This window comes from Pleurodeles waltl, chromosome 9, assembly GCF_031143425.1.
Source record: "Pleurodeles waltl isolate 20211129_DDA chromosome 9, aPleWal1.hap1.20221129, whole genome shotgun sequence".
Taxonomy (NCBI): Eukaryota; Metazoa; Chordata; class Amphibia; order Caudata; family Salamandridae; genus Pleurodeles; species Pleurodeles waltl.
Window position 1 is genome coordinate 528802431 of NC_090448.1, and position 21005 is coordinate 528823435.

The 21005-nt window shown below is 42.2% G+C and overlaps 1 protein-coding gene across 1 annotated transcript in view; it reads left to right on the forward strand.

Annotated features, from left to right (window-relative positions):
• TBPL2 (TATA-box binding protein like 2) overlaps positions 1–21005 on the forward strand; it is a 196755-nt gene that overhangs the window by 123258 nt on the left and 52492 nt on the right. Inside the window, exon 6 of the mRNA XM_069205977.1 lies at positions 15625–15719. Within this exon, the coding sequence (XP_069062078.1) occupies positions 15625–15719 (95 nt within the window). The remainder of the gene's footprint in view (positions 1–15624; positions 15720–21005) is intronic.

Here is a 21005-nt window from a genome sequence, read left to right on the forward strand (position 1 = left end):
TGGAGTTTACAGTGAAAAGTCCCCATAGGTTCAAACCATTTTTTTCATAACACAATTTTATTGCTTTTTGCCAACATCTCAAAATACAAGGGGAAATCATAAGAAATACAGTTAAAGATAATACATCATGGCCCCTTCCCCACCCCAACCATTGTACTCTCCCCCCACAACAATCCATGAGAAATAAAGTATTTTGTAGATGTACACAGCGTCACACATTATAAAATGCATGACCCCTCTTGGCCCTTATCCCCACGTATTTCAGTATCTAGCAGTTCAGTAGTTGAGTCTATAGAGTCCAGAACAATCCCCCAGTCGCCAGCCCAAGTGACAGATATTTTGTTTGTGTTTTTTAGGGCAACCAGATTGGCTTTTCCATGCTCATACATAAGTCAAGCCCCTGTCGCCAGTCTTCCACCGAGGGAGGGTTCTTATCTTTCCATCAATGAGCCACATCCTCTTAGCAACTATTAGCCTCAACCATAGCAAGTCCGATGTATGTAGGTTTGCACTGAGATCTGTTTATATGTAAAAGAACAGTCTTCTGGTCAGACTGCAGCATCCAACCCAGCACAAAACTCAAAAAAGAGAGTATTGTTTCCCAGTATGGGTCAAGAACCCTACAACTTCATGTGGTATGGAAGAACTCCCTGTCCTATGAGGAGCATCAGAGATGAGGAGGAGGCCACAACACCCATCATCTACAGTCTGTCTTGTGAGGCGTACCCTATGGAAATATTTTAGTTGAATAAGGCAGAATAGTTGAATGAGGAAGAATCTGGCTCCTACTGCCAATTCTCTTGTGAATGTCTAAGCTTTTCTCCACTCCTCTTCCAGGAGAGGTCCCAAGTCTCCCTCTTATGCCAACAGCAGTCTGTGGAAAGAGTCCGCCATATTCTTTATTAAGGAACAAGAAATCAGAGGAATTTTGTGGTCTCCCAATTCTCCCATTAGTTAGTAGACTCCAAGGGGCTGAATTCTGGGATGACCTCCAGCGATGAGATATAAAGCATTATTGCCTGACTGACTTCTAGGTAACAAGAAAATTGACTATGATATAGATCGTATTCAACCCGGAGGTTTTGATAGGATTTGAGTAGCATACCCACCATCACATCCCAAAGTCTGGAAATCCCTATTATGTCCCATTTCCATAACCCGCCTAGTGCAGTGACATGCTCTAGTGCTGCTCCTACCCAGAACGGTGTTTGTTTAGTTAGTCGCATATCCCAAGTAAACTTTTCAAGCTGTCCTCTCAGTCATGAATAACAATTTGGTCACTGGGAGGCAGCGAAGGGTCTAGTCTACCTCCATATATTATATTTTGTATTGATACTTCGCTGAGCGCTTATCTTTCAGAAGCATATGAGGAGTCTCCTTGGATATCATTCCACTAGTCATTTACAATCCAAAAGTGAGAAGCCATATACGAGGACTTGACATCCACAGCCTCAATCCCTCTCTTGCAGTTAGTTTTTAAAACACTTTTTCAGAGGTATCCATGGAAATCCCTGATTCCATAAGACTATCGGGAGGATGGAGTCTAATTTGGTAAATAAGGCGCATGGTAGCTCAGACGGTAAATTTTGCAACTGATAAAGAAAACAGGACGGTGCTACCATTTTAAAAATGGCAGTCCTGCCTAAGAGTGTTAGAGGGAGCATTGACCAATGCATAACATCAAACATCTGCTGCCAGTTTGTGGACCAATAGTTGGATATTTTGTTCCCATGATGCAGTCTTGTCTGGGGTGATGTATACCCCCAAATATTGAAATCCTTGTGTGACCACCTGCAGATCACAGGCCCACTGCATGTATTGAATGTGGGTATTAGCAGGAATGACTGATTGGTTTAGCCGTTTGATATGTAGGGCTGTAACCTCTCCAATGATGCAAACAATTTGAAGAGCCTGACGTCTCTGGGTCCGTCAAGAAGATCAGGACATCACCTGCATAAAAAGTCACTGTAGGCGAGATACTGTCAAGCCACTCAAACACAGGTTCAAAACATTTAACAGTTTGCCAGACCGTCTGTTGTATCGAGAATTAAACCCAGAGCAGCCTTGATTTATATAAAACTGTTTATTCTCTTTGCGTCAGCACCGGTGCCCTCAGCCGGCCACTCCAAACCAAGACAGCAAGTCAATCGTCTCACATGGAACGTCTTCTGAATCACCCGTTCACAAAAGAAATGCACACATTAACATTCTACAACCATTACATAACACATCTTCTCCCTTCACATAAATAGTTATACAACATATTAAGCAATTTACTTGTTACGTATATGATGGGAGATGACCATAATACTAAACCTATTCCCTAAACTTTACATGAGAATAATACATTTCACATTCATTCAAAATTTTGATCTATTAATATTAAAACATTTCAAATTCATTCAAATATTTAGGTCTCTTAATATTCCTCCTGGGTCTGTGAACAACACCATTTTTGGCTACTTACAAAGTGGGAGCAGCAGCAATGACCTTGTCAGCAACATCTCCTCGATTTCCACATTTGCATGTTGACCCAACCCACTTTGTTCACCAATTCCTTTATTACTCGAGTGTTTGAAGTACCGGTTCCAGGATCATTCCCTCTCTCTTGTATTTCCATCAAAATCATCTTCCCACCTAACACCGATTGCTGCCGGCAGAATCCTAAAGTGACTGTCCTACCCATGTGTAACTTTAGCAACATCCCTTTTATACCACCACTTTCCATTTTCTACCTTAACCGAGTGTCTAGAAACTCTCACTACTTTAGTATCAGGATAATATTTTGACTTCCATTTCCTTTGCCATATGGCTTCTTCACTCTGACTCTCTCGCTCCCACATAAAATCACCTATCCTTCTCTCTTTTGAGACGGTCATATCTCTCTTTACTTGCAGTTTGTATTTTTCTTTTTTTTACTCTCGCCTGATATCTGGAGTACTCACCTTCCTCATAGTTTCCTGTACCACTCATTTAGGAGGCAGTTCATTAAAAGAATGCCTCCCTTTCAACAAATGGAGTAAAACCAATCATTGAATGTAGTGCATTATGATAACACCAAATTCTGTCCACCACCACATCTTGTACACTTTTCACAGCATTGTTGACCGTTTGTATAGTCTCCTTGAACATACGATTCCCCCTCTCAACTAACCCATTTTCTTTGGGATTTGACAAAGTCATAGTTAAATGTTTCACATTTAAATTCCTTAAGAACTCAACCATACGATATGACACAACCTGAACACCATTATCTGTAATTAAAAACACAGAACGCCCTCATTTTGGAATAAATATTTCAAAAACGCAATCACATTATCTGAGTTGGGTTCTCGCAAGAATTTATATGCAATCCATTTGGAATGATAATCCACAGCAGTCAAAACATACCTCTTCTCTTCACGTTGACCCCCATTAGGTCCAATAAAATCCATTCCCAACTTTTCCTATGGTCTATCAGGAAATTCTCCCGGACATAACAGCACATTCCGTGTACACACACGTTTTTCCACACATTTGCACTCTCTACAATTACTCACCATCATCTCAACCTCACTATTCATGCCCGGCCACCAGTGGTACAGATGCAACCGCTTCCTAGTTCCCGTAATCCCAACATGTCCTTTGAGAGCTAATTTGACTAACCTGCTTCTTAAATTACTTGGCGGAATAAATGTTTCTCCTCATCACTAAATCATCTTCTACACTCAACTCCTCTTTCACCTTAACATAAGATTTCATGTTTTCTGTTAAACTATTTTCTCCAGGCCAATCTTCACTAACATATTATTTAGAACGATTTGACAATAATCCTTGCACGCACTTTCCTCCCAATCTCCTCTTGAAATAACCTCATCCAGCACAGATAACCCATCAATCATTCCAATCACAACATCCTCATTACAACATTTCATTTCCATTGATACACGCGATACAGGACACCTGGAAAGAAAATCCGCCCGGCAATTTTCCCCCCAGCTATATGTCTCGTCCTGATGTACAATTTTTATAATAACCTCATCAATCTAGGACTGGTTGTACTGAATGTTTTATCACTCCACGAGTATACTAATGGCTTATGATCAGTAACCATTGTGAATTCTCTGCACCACAAATATGGCAAAAAATTATTTGCACCCCACACACGCCAATGCCTCTCTCTCGATTGTGCTATAATTTCTTTCAGCCTCCGAGAGACTCCTGGATGCAAACGCTATTGTGTTTTCCTTGCCCTTAACCATCTGACTCAAAATGGCACCCACACCTATTCCGTTAGCATCAACTGCCATTTAAGTACAGGAATCCCTGGTTCAGGAAGAAATGCCACTGGTAAATTTGAGGTTTGCATGTCAGCATATTATAGTGTTTTAACAATAAAACATAGAAATGTCTCACAAATAAAAGTAAAGTTAATAAAGATTGACACAAATGTGTAATTACTTACATTAAAAATAAATCCATATTCAACCTATATTAATTAATATAGACTAATGAAGTCCAATAAACTTTTAGAAGGTAACAACCAATAGAAAGTGAGATTACTTCTAAATCTTTTAACCAATCCCCTGGAGTTACAACACACATTAGCCAATGAAGATTCATATATTATTATGCCCCACGATAGATCTGTATAGAAGACTCATTGTGTGACCTCTCAGACACCGGAAGAAAATTAGGTACTTTTCTTTTATTACTGCGTGGTGCAAGATCTGAATGTGCTAATGTCTAACAAATGAGTAACAGTGTGCGAGTCACTGAAACGTTACCCGCTGAAAGTATTTCTTAAACATATAACAATGGGTGAATCACTGAATCTGGATTTGCTACGAAAATACCTGAAGTTTATGATTTAGGTGTGCGGGTCACTGACGAACTGACTCATGATATGTTAAGTGTGCAAGTCGCTGTAACTCCGTATGTTTCTTTTGCTCGTGAACAGCATCCCGCGCAGGTTTGACGTTTCTCGTTCAATTCCAGCACGAGATAACAACGTACACAGTTTTATCCTCTCATTCACACAAACTCCTTTTTAAATACTATTAATTCTCTGCATTAGCATAAACGTTTCCAATAATGTGAGCGTTTCCTCCTTAATGTCAAGAAGCAGTAAAATGCAAATGTCCTCCTACTGGCTATGAAGCAAAATTTTCAGGCGAGGAAAAATCTGGCAGCCTACAAGGACAAATATTATATATAACCAGATATGAATATGTTCCTCAGAAGGTGCTGACAGTTACTTTCCCTCCTCTGCAATTTATGTTGTATCGAGAATCACATGTAGATCAGCCATGATTTATATAAAACTGTTTATTCTCTTTCTGTCAGCACTGGTGTCCTCAGCCGGCCGCTCCCAACCCAAACAGCAAGTCAACTGTCTCCCATGGAACGTCCTCTGAATCACCCATTCACAAAAGGAGCACACACATTAACATTCTACAGCCATTACATAACACCATCCTTCTTCCTAGAGTTGCCATTTAAATTACAAGTTGTCGAGAGTTTAAACTACCTTCTGCAACCACAAAGGATAGCGTTCATGCTGACAGAATGTTGAATTAGATTACAGCTGCTAATTTTTTTGTATCTTGCTACAGTGAATTGGTTAAACAAATACTTATAAATATTCTTGGTGAGGTATGTGTTCTGGCTTCTGGGTTGCATGCCCACACCACTTCCAGCGTTCCCGGGTCTGCAAAGGTGGGGAGGTGCTAGGTGCATTTTTTGGGCAGGGGATACACCTTCAATGGTAAAGTGGCGCGGGCCCGACGCACCGCACACCTGTGCAGCAGTGTCCTGTCCCTCCCAGAAGTGAGGCAGCATGTGTTAGTCAATCGTGTGCAGCCCTCCAGCCCGTGCTTGCATCCCAGGAGTCACGGGTAACATCACTGACCCCGGATTCAGTACCACAGGGCCAGGAAGGTTCTGCCCCCCCACTTGTCGTCTGGCCCTTGCTGAGCCTCATAGTTGCTCGTGCCGGGCATGATCCGGAGGTGCTGGATGGTGGCTCCAGTTTGTTCAAGTGGAGTAGCCGACAGGATGTCTTTGTGAGTTTCAAGCTTGTTCTTAACATTCAAAGAGGACTGCAGGTCTCGAGTTTTAGTACTGTCTGTCTTTCTGATGTCCATACATTAAGTGCTATTGTTTTCCATAATACCACCAGTTACGTAGCATCACTTTGACATGCCTGAAGTGCATTATATCTTTGTATGTTCAGAGACAGGGCAGCATTGGCGGTAGGAGGACTGAGTGCTTTTGCTGCATGTGTTCGGGATTTGGGGCACAGATCGGGAGTGCTTCCCCCTTTCTCCTTCCAGGTCTTGGCCTGCCTGTGGGCTTACAGGGGGGTCGCATAAATGTCTGTTTTGGCCTGACCTGGTCTGTTCTGGGCTGCTTATCTGGTTGGGGGGCTGTCATGGTATGGTGCCTCCTCTCCTGGTCAGGGGTTAGGGCCAAGAGATACCCGATGTCGGTGCCCCCTCTAATGCACCGGGTTGTGGTCAGAATTAGGTGTCCAGTGCATTGTGGATGCCTGGTTCCGTGCCATCCTGACTGGGTCGCTGAGGGCACTTCTGTAGTTGGTGTGCGCCCGGCCTTGATTGCTTTGGTGAGTTTGGGTTCTCGTGAAGGGGGATAGTGCTGCCTTCTGTTCTGCCTGGAGTGTGAGCTCAGGGATGTGCGCAGGGGCCTTTGGTACTGCACTGGCCTTCTGTCTGGCATTTCATGTTCCTCCTTTCGCATTGGGTACCTTTTGAGACTCATGCTCTGACATTTTTCTGCCTCCTATTTTGCTTGTGGTGCATGAAGCCTGGAAGTGGCTAGGTTCCTTCTTCATCAAGGGACATTTGGTGTTTTAACCTTGTCACGGCTTGTGGTGTTTTTTTTTTTTTTTTTTTTTTTTTTTTTTTTTGTAGCAGTGATTTTTGGTGTTGGGGTGGTGTGGCCCTGTTTGCCTCCTGGCAGGATCCTGTGTGGTGAGCCTTACAGTTCTGGGGAAGGGTCGGTCCTGCCTCGGCTGCATGGAGCTGCCTGTTTGGCTTTCAGGTGGCCTTGGTTTCCTACCTGCTGGGGCTGGTGGTGTTGGTATGTCTTCGGGGCTTGCCATTTGTGCCTTCGCCTTCTGAGTGTGTTCCTACACTATACAGGGGGGTGGTGATCTCCCTCCTGGTCTTGGTTTCCCAGTCTGGGTCTTGGCCACTCTCAGTGGGTCCAGTGTTGCGGCCCTTGTGGCTGCATCAGGCTCCCTTTCCTTGCGCTGTTTTCTGGATCCCTTGCGTCTTGTTTCTCTGTTGCCCCCTCTTTTTATTGGCTTAACCTGGCTGTTGCTGTCACTTGACTCTTCAGTTGGTCGAGCTCCCTGTAGTGGTGGGGGGATTTGTGACTGTATCCCTGCCTTTGCTGAGTTGCAGGCCCAGTGGTTGGCTGACTGTGGTATGCACCCTGCTTCCTCTTCTTGGGTCCTCCTTTACTGGCAGGTTGCCTCCCATGTTCCTCATGGCATGCAGCTGCTTTTGGGCACTGTGGTCCAGTAGGAGTGTGGATGGCCACAGGGGTGTTGGTTGTCCATGCCTGGTGGGTGAGGTCTGTCGGCTTTTGGCTGCGGCTGCTGTGCTGTGTCGGTAGGTGCTATTTTGTTGGTGCCCTGTGCTCATTTTCTTGGTGAACTTTGTTTTGTCCCAGCTTTTGGGTTGGGCCTCCATGGGCCCTGGCTGGGTGCAGGGGTTATGAACTGGTTTCTGTGTGACTTTGTACCTGGTGTTGTGGGTCACCCTGCCTGTCCGATTTGTTTCCTGATGCCCTTGTTGTTTGGGCCTTGGAGCTGTCCCATTTTGTACCCATGTTGGAGAGTCTCATGCCTCCTCTTTTCAACTGTTTTGGCTTGGCGAGGTTCTGTGCTTTGGGTGTGGCCTTAGGTTTTGTTTCTGTGGTCCTCCAGGTCACTGGCTTTACTGGTTTTGAGGGGGTGCTGTTGTGTCCGTCTGGGTAGCCGCTTCATGTCGCTCCCTCTTCTGGTTGTGGTCAGGTGGTGGGTGGCCTTTCTGGAGGTTCGGTAGGTTGGTGTCGTTCCACCAGCCCTTTGGGTCTCCTTCAGTTTTCAGCATTGGGTTCCTGTTTTTTGGGGGTCACCCTGGGTGCCGTCTGTGTCTCTGCAAGATTTTCCTTCGGCTGCTTTACATGCTCTTTTGGCCTCTCTGTCTTCTTGGGCTTCCCTGCTTTGATTTTTTGTTTTTTGCCTGCTGCCATCTGCTTTTGGCCTGTTTGGATCTTTGGGATCTGGTGAGCCTGGGCTTTTGGTGGGGGGGAAGGTCCTGCAACCTTTCTCTCTCTTGGCAGGAGGTGGTTGTTGTTACCTCTGTTGAGGGTGGTCCCATTGCTTCTGTTTATTTCCTCTTGTTTCTGCTCAGGGTTTTTGATGTTTTCAGGTGCCAGTTTCCAGTTTCCGATTCCGGTTTTTCATCTGCCCCATCTTCGGATATGGGCAGTTTGACTCTGCTGAATCCCTCCTCCTTTGTTGCTGTCGTGGTGTCTGCTGGGTTCACCTCCCTGCTGTTCCCCCCCCCCCCTTGTCTCTGGTTGGGGTGTTCTGCAGTTGTGATGGTTTGGTTTCAGGCCAGCTTTGGTGTTTCTCCCCTGTTCTTCGGTTTGTTTGCTGGGTCACTTGGGGAGGTTTGTGGCCCGTTGGTTTCTTTGGTTCCTTGGCAGGCTTAGTTTCTTCTTGGGGTTTTGCTTCTGGTGTGGCCCTTTGGGGTTTCCTCCATTTTCACTGTGTTGTCTGTTAGGTTTCTTTTGTGCTTCTCCTTTTGTCCCAACTACGGCCTGCTGAGGCTTTCTTAGTTCTTTGGGGTGTCCCTGTTGCAAGGTCCTTCAGTGAAGTTTCTTACGGTGTGGGAACACTTTGTGGTTCCACTTGGATTGTTCCGTGGTCTGGGTGGGTTGTGTCTCCTGTTTGTTTGTTCAGGTGTGGTTGTGGTTCTTTGCTCTAGTGGTCCCTTCTAGTGTGGTTTTGCTGCTGTGTCTTGTACTGCTCTGGAGATCGGGGGGAATGCTGTGCTTTTTTGTTTGGTTCTCCTCCTACAGGTGCAGTTCTGTGGTTGTCGGTATAGGGTGGATTCCCTCTCGGCTGTTTATTCGCTGCTTGGACTTTTGTCTCTTGCCTATGTTCTGGGTTCTGCCCAGGTTTTGGGCCGAGGAGGTGTCTGATCTTTGTTCTCCTCGGTTTTTCCAGGCTGTCTGGGGTTGCCCCTGGGAGTGCTGCTTTTTCGTTTTAGGATGGCCTCCTTCTTGGGGCTGTTTTTTTTTTTTTTTTTCCCTCTGAACGCTGGGTTCTCCGCTTGAGAATTCTCACTTTTAATTAATAAGTTGAGAACAGGAGGGACTTGGGAGTAATTCCCTTTTACTTACTGGTAATCTTCATTACTCCTGGTCCTGTTGCCCTCGTCCCATTAATTATCCCCACTAAAAACATTAACAAAATGTAAAAATAAAAAATTAACTGTGTACATAGCCAAAGCATATTTGCATATAATCTAATTTAATTATTAAAATTAATATAAAAAGCAAAAACAATTTAAAAATCAATTACAGTAATATTAACAATAACCTACAAAATTAACATGTTTCAGAATTCATTAAAACAATTAATCTAAATATGAAAATCTAAAAGTTTAAAAGTAATATAACTGAACAATGCAATCTATAAAAAAAATACTCTAGCAAAAAATGTGTTGGACTTCAAAGGAGTAAGGTGAACTAATATAATAATTAATCAAAAGTAGAAAAAGTGTTGGGCTTTGGAGGAATTAGATTTACTATTTCCACTTTATTGTAAGCTAAATTAATGAAACTGTCAAGAGTTTAGAGGGATTAAGTTTGCTATTCCACAATAAGAGGGAATGTGTTGGATTTGTGAGGGGTTAACTTTACTACTCCCATTCCAACATAAAGGAAATCATGGAAAATTTTAGATTTAGGAATGGGCACCTAAACCTTTCCAACTTCTAATCATTATTAAAAAATATCTGAATGGCTACATGAAATTAAAACCTATACAATATAAATAAGTGAAAATAAATGTAAATACAAATACAGAAATATATTTTCAAAAAGTACACCTAATATAAGTCTTTTTTTGCCCACTACCCAGTAAAGTAGTCCATATAACAAATACAATTAAAACCGATAATAAATATAACATATATTTTATAAAGTGTGCTAACTGCACTTATCAATAAATAATAAAAATACAACACATTTTTGTAACAATGTATTTAATGATCCATTGCAAAATTTACATAATTTAAAATGAATATTTAACATAAAAATTAATTTCCAAAAAAAGTTATACTTCAAATAACTTACCCCCATTCCTCTACAAATCCAACAACCTGCAACCAAAATACAAATTAGTAATTAAACTATATAAAAAAATAACTATACATTAAAGATTACAAAATACACTTCAATAATTAATATACAAAACTATTAACATATTATTCACTAAATAAATACTTAATTAACATAAATATAATTGATGAAAGCAAATTATAATTTAAATTACTTCCTACTCTATTCCCCCATAACCGTTAAACAAACCTATTAAATTATAAATTACTAATTAAGTATAAAAGGAACATTTAATTACATATTACAAACTACACTCCGAAAATTTTAAAAACTTGGTAACTATACTGACACCGAAAGTTAACATAATAGCTAATATATATTAAAGTAATTAAAAGCAATATTAAATATATAAATTAAAAATAAACAATATTATATACAGCAGCATTTGTGAAACAGCTTTATATACAGAAAAGCTACATTCTTACCTACTATATTCTGTTCCTCATTTTTTTTTTTTTTTGAAGTGATATTTAACATACTTTTGCATCAGTATTTATTTCCTGTTTTGTGGAACACGGTAGGGCCAATTTTCTCCTCTTTAAGGCTGAAGATTGTGGATGCATATTCAAATCTTGATTATCCTTATTGTAGTAGTAGAATAACGTTATTTGATTTTTTCATATGAACATAAAAGTAAATACAAAAGAAATATCAACCATAAACCAGAATCTGGATACATATATTTAAATGAAAAATACATCAGCAAGAAAGGCAATTATAATAGTACATGTACAAAAAATTTTAATGCAGCAAGATCTAAAAACAGTTGCAGACAGTGCTCATTCTGAGGGTGCTGGGCAGGCGGGCCCCTGCACTGCCCACGACTGGGTCATGGGCAGTGCAAGGCCCCCCCAGCACTGCCTTTCGGCCAGTGTTTTCATGGTGGGGACCCCACCTTGAAAAGGCTGGCAGAAAGTGGACTTGTGATCAAAAAGGCAGTGCTGAACTCAGTGCTGCTGTGGATGACCATGACTCCGACCTCTGCCACCCCGACGTGATTCGTGATCCTGGTGGTGGCAGTGGTCCGACCACCAAACTCGTAATACGGCCCTTAGTCTGTCCCTCAGCGAATTAAATCCGATATGTACATCATCCCCAGCTCTAAGTGCACAATCTCAGTTGGTATACCTAGAGGAACATTTAGAAGAGTTCTGATAAATGTATTTTCTACTACCTGAATCAGTGTGATAGACACACATCCCCAGGTTTCACATCCAAAACTTGCTATGGGGATACCTTTGGCTTTATAGACTTTTAGCACTGCCTTAATAGGTTTATGACCCATCAGCCTCGAAAATTCACCAATACTATAGGTGGCCCTTTTGAAGATCATAATATTAGCACTGGTTGCCAGTTAAAATGAGAATAAAGTAAAATACTCAAGTAAGTAAAACGCTCAACCCTGCAAATATGTTGGCCCTTTACCAGCCATTTTTGAGATTTGGTATTTTTAGGGCCTACCACCATAGTGTGTTTTTTTTATCATTTGTTCTTGGGTCAAGAGTATTCATGAAGCTATCAAAGAGGCCAAGGAGTCGCTGCAAACTCCTGGCCGTGTGTGCGACTAGGACAATGTCCTCTGCATACAAGAGGGCAGACAGTGAATGACCTCCCACACTCAGAAGGTCCATACCTTGTTCAATTCAATCACCTATACCAGGTGATTAATATAAAGAATAAAAAGTAAGGGGGACAGGATACGACCCTGGCAAACCCCTCTCTTCTAACTAAAGTGCTGAGTACATTCCCCATTTGGGGCATACCTCATAGAGGCAGTAAGGTTACTGTGATGATTGCACAGAAAGGCAAAGAGAGCGGGCTCAACCCCCTCAGAGCCCTGCATGGCCCAGAGCTTGACTCTATTATTCCTATTGAGCGCCTAGCTGAGGACAAGTGAATTACACCCCGCCATTATTATATATTTAGAGATTAGCAAATTTAAGATAAGATTTTTTTTCAACAGTGCCCGACCGGGCCTGAACCCATATTGAATATCAGATCAAATATTATGGTCTTTTGCCCAGCAAGTGAGGTGATTCAGAAGCACCCGGCCTATAATTTTGGCCTTCGTATCCACCAGAGAAATAGGTCATTAACAGGCTCGGTCCATTCTACTCCCTTTTTTAAACACAGGCACAATCACAGATTGATGTCAGTCAATTGCTCAATACCCGTAATGTTGTATATGCTCGCAAAGTGATCCGTCCAACCCTGAGAGGGGATAGTTATGGCCTGGTCTGACAACTGTTCTGAACAGAACAATGGATGTTTCACTCAAATGGATGAACGCCCTCCAAAAGGCCACACTATCACAAGAAGCACAAGCCACCAGCAGGCTGTCCACATCTCCTTTTTAGGTTACCCTTCCGTTCATTCTGCACCAAATGATAAGTGGCCCTGGCCTTCCTCACCTTATTGTGCTTGCGGGGTACCTTTTGCAGTCCTCATCAGTTTTCTGTGGGCATGTGAGCACTTCTTGGCACTTATGAGGAGGAACAGGTGGCACAACCCCTGGCAAGCTAAGAGTGGCCTTTATGCATGAACAAAGACTAGAAAAAACTGCCAATATGCCAGCATCTGCAATGTCCTTAATAAGTCAATTTGGAATTCAGATTGACAGGTTGATAGGTTGTGACTAAAATCAGCAGGTATAACCTTGGCCCATTTTAACCTTCGCCCCTGATCTTTTAGGCTAACTGATTCCTTATGTACAATGCTGAATTCTGGAGTTGTCTGGCTCCACCGACAAGTGGCCAAATGGGGGTTATGATCACTGTGTGTCCCAAACCACATTAACATGAGAGGAAAATAGAAACGCCAAGACAAAAATATATTCATTTATAGAGCTGGACCCTGCCCCCTTAAAAGGGGGAGTGTGCTCTGCAGAATAAACACCACCCTTCAACCCCCATTAAACAAGTTGACTAGGATATATTCCTTATTAAATTCTCAAACCGAATACCTCTGTGCATGTGTTGAATTCCATTACATATTTTTCAACCAAGAGAAATGCATCTCATCAACCATAGACAGACAATGCCTGCATTGAGGCAACATTTTCTTTCTTTTTCTAGCTTAAAAAACATAAATAAAAGGAAACATTAGAAACCGTTACAAATCCATAAAACTACATTGCAAATCAAAACCCTTATTTTCTCCCTTTTAGAAAATGAAACCATGAAAGGAAACTTGCCATATACTAATGTAACTAATATACAACATTAAGGGGATTGAGCAATTAATTGACTTCTTGTGGACAGGAGGTGTCTTTGAATGAGAGGAAGTCAGAAAAGCTATCATAACCTTACCAATTGGGAAGGCTCCTGGACCAGACGGGGTGCCCTAGTTGATCTATGCGCACCATTACTGACACAACATATTAACACAGCCATTTGTGGTTCGCTACCAATTGACTGGCGTCAACTAATGTAATAAAGAACTGCACTATGACTTTAAGGCAGCTCAGCAATGCGTAATTTGAGCCCCTGGTTGCAAGAGGGGCCCACCAGTACTTATTTTTGGGGACTGCCTCATTTTTCCTCAACATACGTTGAGCAAGAAAATAACAAAAGGGTGAAAGAAGGAGGAAGAAAAATCTGGAAGAACAGTGACAAAGGTAGAGAGCAGGTGCAAAAAGAACCTCCAAAAGAGAGATAAAGTGGCTCAGTGTCTGGTGGTGGATTAAGGAGGCGTGAGGAGGAATCAAATCTATGCAGTACTTGGTATTAGTCCATGACAGCTGTGGGCCTTTGAACAAAATTTTGATTCTGGCACTTTTTCTTTTACAAATACGGCACTGCAGCTAATCGTTATCAAAATACCAGCATGCCAGTGGCAGTTCATTTCTGGCGAAGGATGTAAAAAACGCTCAAAACCTGTTACATTATGAGGCTCTATTTTGGAAGATGGCTGTGGTGTTTAGGCACCAAGGGCCAGATGTAGCACAGGGTTTTTCCCATTCTGTGTCAATGGGAAAATGTGTTCGTACATATGGCCCTAAATGAAGATACCCTTTATGACGAACTGATGTAACAGTTATATTGTCTTCTTCATTGGGACCTTCTTCCGTTTTTCTTTCATTTATTTGTATTGGAATAGCAGGTTGTCCTAGATGAGAACTATTCAGAATGCAGGAAGAGAAAAGAATCAGAAAAGTTTGAAAGCCTATAACTTATCTTTGATGGTAAAACTGAACTATTTGGCATCGCACTTTGGAGAAAATATTGAAGGTGGGTAGTCATGTTCTCCCATGGACAAATTCTAATGTTTCTCTTCTCTAGCATAAATCTTTAGGACTGCTAATTAAAAAATGTGAAGCCTTGATTTTCCGCGATTCAGAAGTAATGTGTTCTAATTCGTCCATAGATATTTATACCGTTAATTAGAGTATCGGAACACTATTGGTATTCCCACAAACCACTTATCTACTTGTTTAGGAAGAACTTCTCCTGGGCAGCAATGCTCTAGATTATAAATACCTAGGGCTCACAAATGTTGTGACGGGTATATAACCTTTTCATCTTTGCAATTATCTCACACATAATAGAGTATGGATAAAAGTCAGCTCTCTTGCAATTTCAATCCAGCATCCTTTTTGTGTTCTGTTAGGAGAAAAGCGATAAAATGAGCGTTGTGGTACCAAAACCAGGAAGGAAAACTGGAGAGAAACTGAGGAGACAGGTCCTTGTAGCTAAGAACGGATATATCATTTTGTGACCGACTCAATCATTGTTGGCTTTTTAGTCAAATGCATTCATTGTACTGGGACCTGTAGTTCCCTTTTCTCATTTCAAATATTGGCCTGTTAGTCCTTCCGAGCAATCTGCCACACCAGGCTGACATTTTACATAGGGTGTGGGCTGCTTATTTCAGGTTACCAAGGTAGAACTGTATCATGCTGTCAGGCTCTATACATCGAGCCACATATTGGACTACTAGGAAGCGCCTTCTTTCGTTGCTATAACTCAACCCTGATGTGTTTTGGCATGGAATGCCATCTCATAAATGCTGCAGGATCTTTCACCACCGGCAGGTCATAATGAAAAGAAAGGTTGCAGAAAGGAGGGAATATTTTAGGGTAAACTGGGGTACATCCGACCTGAAAAATAGAAACAATATAATTGATCTGCTTGTCACGATGCTCACACTAAAATTGGGAGGGGGTGTCGTTATTCTATAGACAATACACGTTAATACTCTTTGTTTTCATCTTTCGAATAACAGTTATGAACCAGAATTATTCCCAGGCCTGATTTATAGAATGGTGAAACCACGAATTGTTTTACTTATCTTCGTTTCCGGAAAAGTAGTTCTAACTGGTGAGTATGTATTGCCAATTAAATATAGTTAAACATTTTCATGCATGCCCATTTGCTAGAAATTTCAGTGATGAAATTGTTTGTTAGTAAAGCCATACATTAAGAAAAAGTTATATTTGAGTAATCTCAAGAACCATATAACATTTAACACAATAGAATTAAACTATTCAGTAGAAATTAAAATACGGCACCCAAAAAGTGCACCATAAGTACAAGGATAAAGTGCATTTCCTATAATACTTAAAAATTCTCTTTCAGAGTAGAACAAATGTGGCAAATGTAGCTGGAAAAGAGTTTCTGGATTAAGCAATGCACACATTTAATTTAGCAGAATGTATCCTTTATTATGTGTCAGATGTACTATTTACTTGTAGCAAAAAAACTGATCTCAATTTGCGACCAGTATTTTTGCCAACAGTAAAGAATTTCACTAAATAACCTATCTATTAATTGGCTGGATCATAAAAGTCTGATTCAGAGTGGGTTGCAAATTCCGAATCACTCGATTGGAGGCGAGGATAAGGAAATGTGGCTTATTGGGGTCAGCTGGCCAACATATCTGTGATCACATTTAAATTAAGCATTTTTTTAATGAAGCCCATGTTCCGGGATGCACAGGAAGGTCCGGCATGCACAAAAGGTCCAGCATGCACAAGAAGCCATTGGCTTGTATTCAGTTAGGACAAGAAGCACATCTCTCTTGGTTTTAGCTTAAATGCTCCTAAGTGGATATACACCTAAACACAAAACAAATTAAATATTTGTTTGAGTTATCACTCTTTCATTATCCATGACAGATAATTCCAATATCAGTGTGGTATGCGAGTCCCTATGCAGCAATCTTAGCAAGAAGTGGTTCTCGGCAATCTCTATACAATTGTTCGGTACATGGCCCCATAGACCTGCACCAAATGTGACAGCAGAGCAACAGATCCTGTTATAAACTTTAATGTTTGTATCAGTGTCCCCTTTTTTTTTTTTAATCATCACATTTTAAATGTACAAAACCATAGAAATTCACTAGTTGTAGTTAGTTATATCAACTAACTATAACTCTTGCCCTAAGGTAACTATAACTCACATCCCTGCCATGCGCCCCTGGCCTGTATTCACTCAAATATTTAATGCAAATACTACATTGATATTATCAAAGATGTCATGAGTGCCTTAATTTGTGGAGTAATTAGCAGTGCATGGTGAGGGCATGAGTTAGTTACCTAAGGCATGAGTTATAGTTACTCGAGATAACTGTAACTAGAACATGTGAATTTCCAAGGTTTTGTACGTTTAAAATGTGGGCCTATATAATGTCCCTGTAACCTTTGTTTTTTAAAGTGAATTTCTATGTTTTTTAAATTATATTTCCTACCTATAACGTCTGTGTAACCTTTGTTTTTTTCAGTGAATTTCTATGGTTTTTTTTTTTTTATGTAAAGTAATTTTCATTACTACATGTTAATCCAGCCACCATCACTCATGGCCTTTGACGGCGTGCTGCGAATGTTGGCCACAGGGCGTGGCCTGTGGCCAGGCCCTGATGCAAAACCCTGTAACAATCCAACCCCACGCTGCGCGCGGTCTTTGACCGTGGGCATTGGGAGTTGGCCACAGGGCCTCGCCACAGACGACACTCTGCAGCTATCCTTCTCTAACCATCCAAACCCAAGTTGTGCATAGCCTTTGGCCGTGTACAGCGGGAGTTGGCCACGGCCTGTCTCTCTGGGTGTGAGAATAGTTGTGACAGGTTGTATCTGAGTGTTGGAGTGACTGTGAGGGTGTCTGTCTGGGTGTGAGAATGGGTTGTCAGTGTCTTAGTGAGTCTCTGAGTGGGTGCATCAGTGTCTGTGTGGGTCTGCGAGTAGGTGCGTGAGGGTTTCAGTGGGTCTATGAGTGGGCGCATGAGGGTTTCAGTGGGTCTGAGAGTGGGTGTGTGAGTGTCTGATTGGGGACTATGAGTGGGAGAAAAAGATTGCAAGAGATATAGAAGGAGAGTGAGAGGGGGAGAGATAGTCTTTTAGGCTTTGATGGATTATGTACTTTGAGATATTTCTGGACAAATTGAAAAGAAAATGTGTCTGTCAATTAAAAAGAGTGAGATCACCTATCAATAGTAACCTTAAACTTTTAAAGTTTTAAAAGAAATTAAAGAAGGAAATCAAACACAGGCACACCTTGAGTAGACCCCTCAACTTTCAGCGATGGGGTCTGTGATCTTAACCTTAAGGCCACAGGTGATTCCTTACTGCAATGCTTCCAGACATGCCTATGACAGTCAACCTACGCATGTGAATGGAAAGTAACGTGAAAGTTTCATCAATAGGAAAGTTTAACAGTTAAAACCTTAGTAAATAAACTAACACACTGCCAAGTGATACTAGGATTTAAACCTTCAGCCTACTGAGTGACAGCACAAGACCTTGACCCTTAGGCCACAAGTGACTCTGTTCCACTCTGCATCCAAACGTAACTGTAACATTAGAACCAAACACCTTCCTCTTTGAAGTCATTGCATGGAGAGACCATTGCAATGGCAATCTCTCTCTCTCTCTCTCTCGATAGAAGAGAGAGAAAGGGTGTCAGAACCGTAAGGGGAGCCTGAAGACCCTGTGGTCCTAGTCAGCCCACCACGTCCTGCGAGAGCCGGTATTGCTCCCAGAAGTAGGGAGCTGCTTTAAATAGCAGCTCCCTGCTTCTGGGAGCAATGTTTTCATGTGTTTCTGTGCACACAATTTTGCGTGCAGGGAAACAGATAAAAACTCTGCTTTCCACCAGCGGGAGCTGTTTGACAGCTCCCACTGTCATAAAGCGGACTTTGTGTTTGCTTGGTGCGGGCTGTCAGTTACCACCAAGCAAAGGCAAAAAACTATGTCCTGGGGTGGGCACCCTGGGACATAGCAGGAGCTGGACCTTAGGGTGGTGGTCCCCTGGACCATCAATGGCTCCTGAAGGGGGCCACATGGACCCCCTTCACCTAGGAATTCGCCCTGAAGAGGTGGTTGTCTCCAGGGGGTCCATAATGGACCCCCTTCCTTCTATTTTAGCCAAGGGGAAGTGGTGGTCCTGGGGGCTGCGCGGCCCCAGCACTGTATTTACGTAAAGCCCCAGGGATGTGGTTCCCGGGGCTGGGGGAGGGAGGGGGAGCTCAAGGCCCCCATCACTGTATGTAAAACCCTGGGGAGGTGGCAGTCCTCAGGACTGCCGGGGGCCACGTGCCCCCCTGCTCTGTATTTATGTAAAGCCCCGAGGAGGAGGCGGTTCCTGGGGATGTGAGGGGGCCTCCCCGCACACAATTACAATGAAGACCGGGGAGGTGGTGGTCCCTGGGGCAGGGGGGTGGGGGGATGCTGTAAGGCCGCCACACATGCAATATGTACAAACCCCCGGAGAGGTAGCTCTCCCCAGGGCAAATATAAGCCCCTGAAGGGGTCCCTGTGCACCACTCTCCTTATATTTTCCATGCCCCCTGTTCCTGACCCACCCGAGGGCTTATTAAACAATCACAGGAGACCACGCTTGTGTTTTTTTAAAATTATTACCGTGAATTTGCGATCAGAGCTGAGGGGCCATGGTGTCTCTACCGCGACCCCTTTTTTTCTTTTTTTCTTGTCCCAAGATGGCTACCAGCACTTCCTGGTTGAAGTGTTGGCAGCAAATCAGAGCTCTGCATTTCCCTGCACGAGCTAGTCATTATTTGCAAAGTCATTATATACAAATTTATTTTCCCCTTTAATTTCTCAGACTACTGAACGGATTTATACCAAATAAGCAAAAGCATAATCTGTGTACTGAAATCTGTCAAATTTGGTGTAATTTTGTCCAGTGGTTCGGCTGTAGTCGTGTTTAAAGGTCCTATGAGAATTAACAAGGGAAGCACTACTTTTTTTACACCCATTTTTCTTGGCCCCTGCTTGACGGATCACCCTGAAACTTTCCGTGAGCAACACAAATCACTGGCACACTTTCTTTTGGGGTGGAAAATTTCATCAAGATTCGTCAAATGGTGCCAAAGTTATAGGAAAGTCAAAAAATGCTTTTCCTATGGAAACATGGTCCTAACTATAACTACCTACTTACAATCGCCAGTAGGTAATATCAAAATTTGAAGCCAATCAATATGCTTAGGTGACTTAACATTCATCCAAGTCAATCACCACTTACCCTTACCTCTCAGCCAAGAGAAGCACCATCCACAGATTTGCATTTTTGGGGAGGAATATTCTCAGTGGAACCCAGAAGAGTCAACACTAGGATGGAGCAACAATTACCTCAATCATTTTAGATAACGAATCAAATACCACCCTCCTGAATTCTTGCATTGAGTATAGAGCCATGCAATATTAAGGAAGTCTGCCATACTTTTTTTTTTTTCTTTTTTTTTTTGCAATTTCCGATACACTTCTCTGCTCAGGATTAAGGTATAAGTGATGGACGAATTTGAATTAATTTAATTTATGTCTATAATTAAACTGAATGTCCTTATACTGTTTACAACAATACGACTAACTCTCTTCCAATATTGGTTACACCAGATCAGACTCTTAAGCCAGTCTGGTCCTATACCATTGAGTTGTCCTACTGTTAACTATCTCTGTGCACAGAAAAAATTAATAACTTCTGGAGTGGGCTCAGGAAAATTGGGAGAGACCCCTTCCACAGGCAACCATATCATATAATAATACAGCACAAAAGGTAATTTGCAGTGCTGCCACTCCTGTACTTGTATTTATGTAAATCATGAAGACCCCACTGGTGAACATCTCATCCACCACGCCCATGCCTTTCAATATATTTACATAACTAGTCTCCAGTGTGGTTGGAGAATGGCCATTATAAGTTACTTTAAGTAGTGGTGAGTAGGGTATCACATGTCCACCCTGCTTCACTATTTATCTCCCAGCAGACCCAGCTAGTTACCCCAATCACATCTAGATGGTCTATGTGAACAGTTGTCTGTCTAGTCACTGCGTAGTATAATGAGTGGGTAAGCATTCAGTTTGCACATGTTGGGTATGTCTGAACACTAAACATTTTTATTTTCAAAGTTATAGACATGCGCTATAGGAAATAGAGATACATGTCTGGCACTGACAGGTCTCCTTTTGCCATAGGTTGGATCAAGACCTCCCATCTAATGTGAGGCTGCTTTCCTCCCACTTCAATCTCGGGAGCATTTGACCATGGCGGTCATCCCTACAGAACACAGCCAAACTACCACAGGTGCAGTCAGGCCACCGCGGATGGTGGTGGGTACCTTCAGACCGGCAGGGACCATGTTCCTGTCAGATA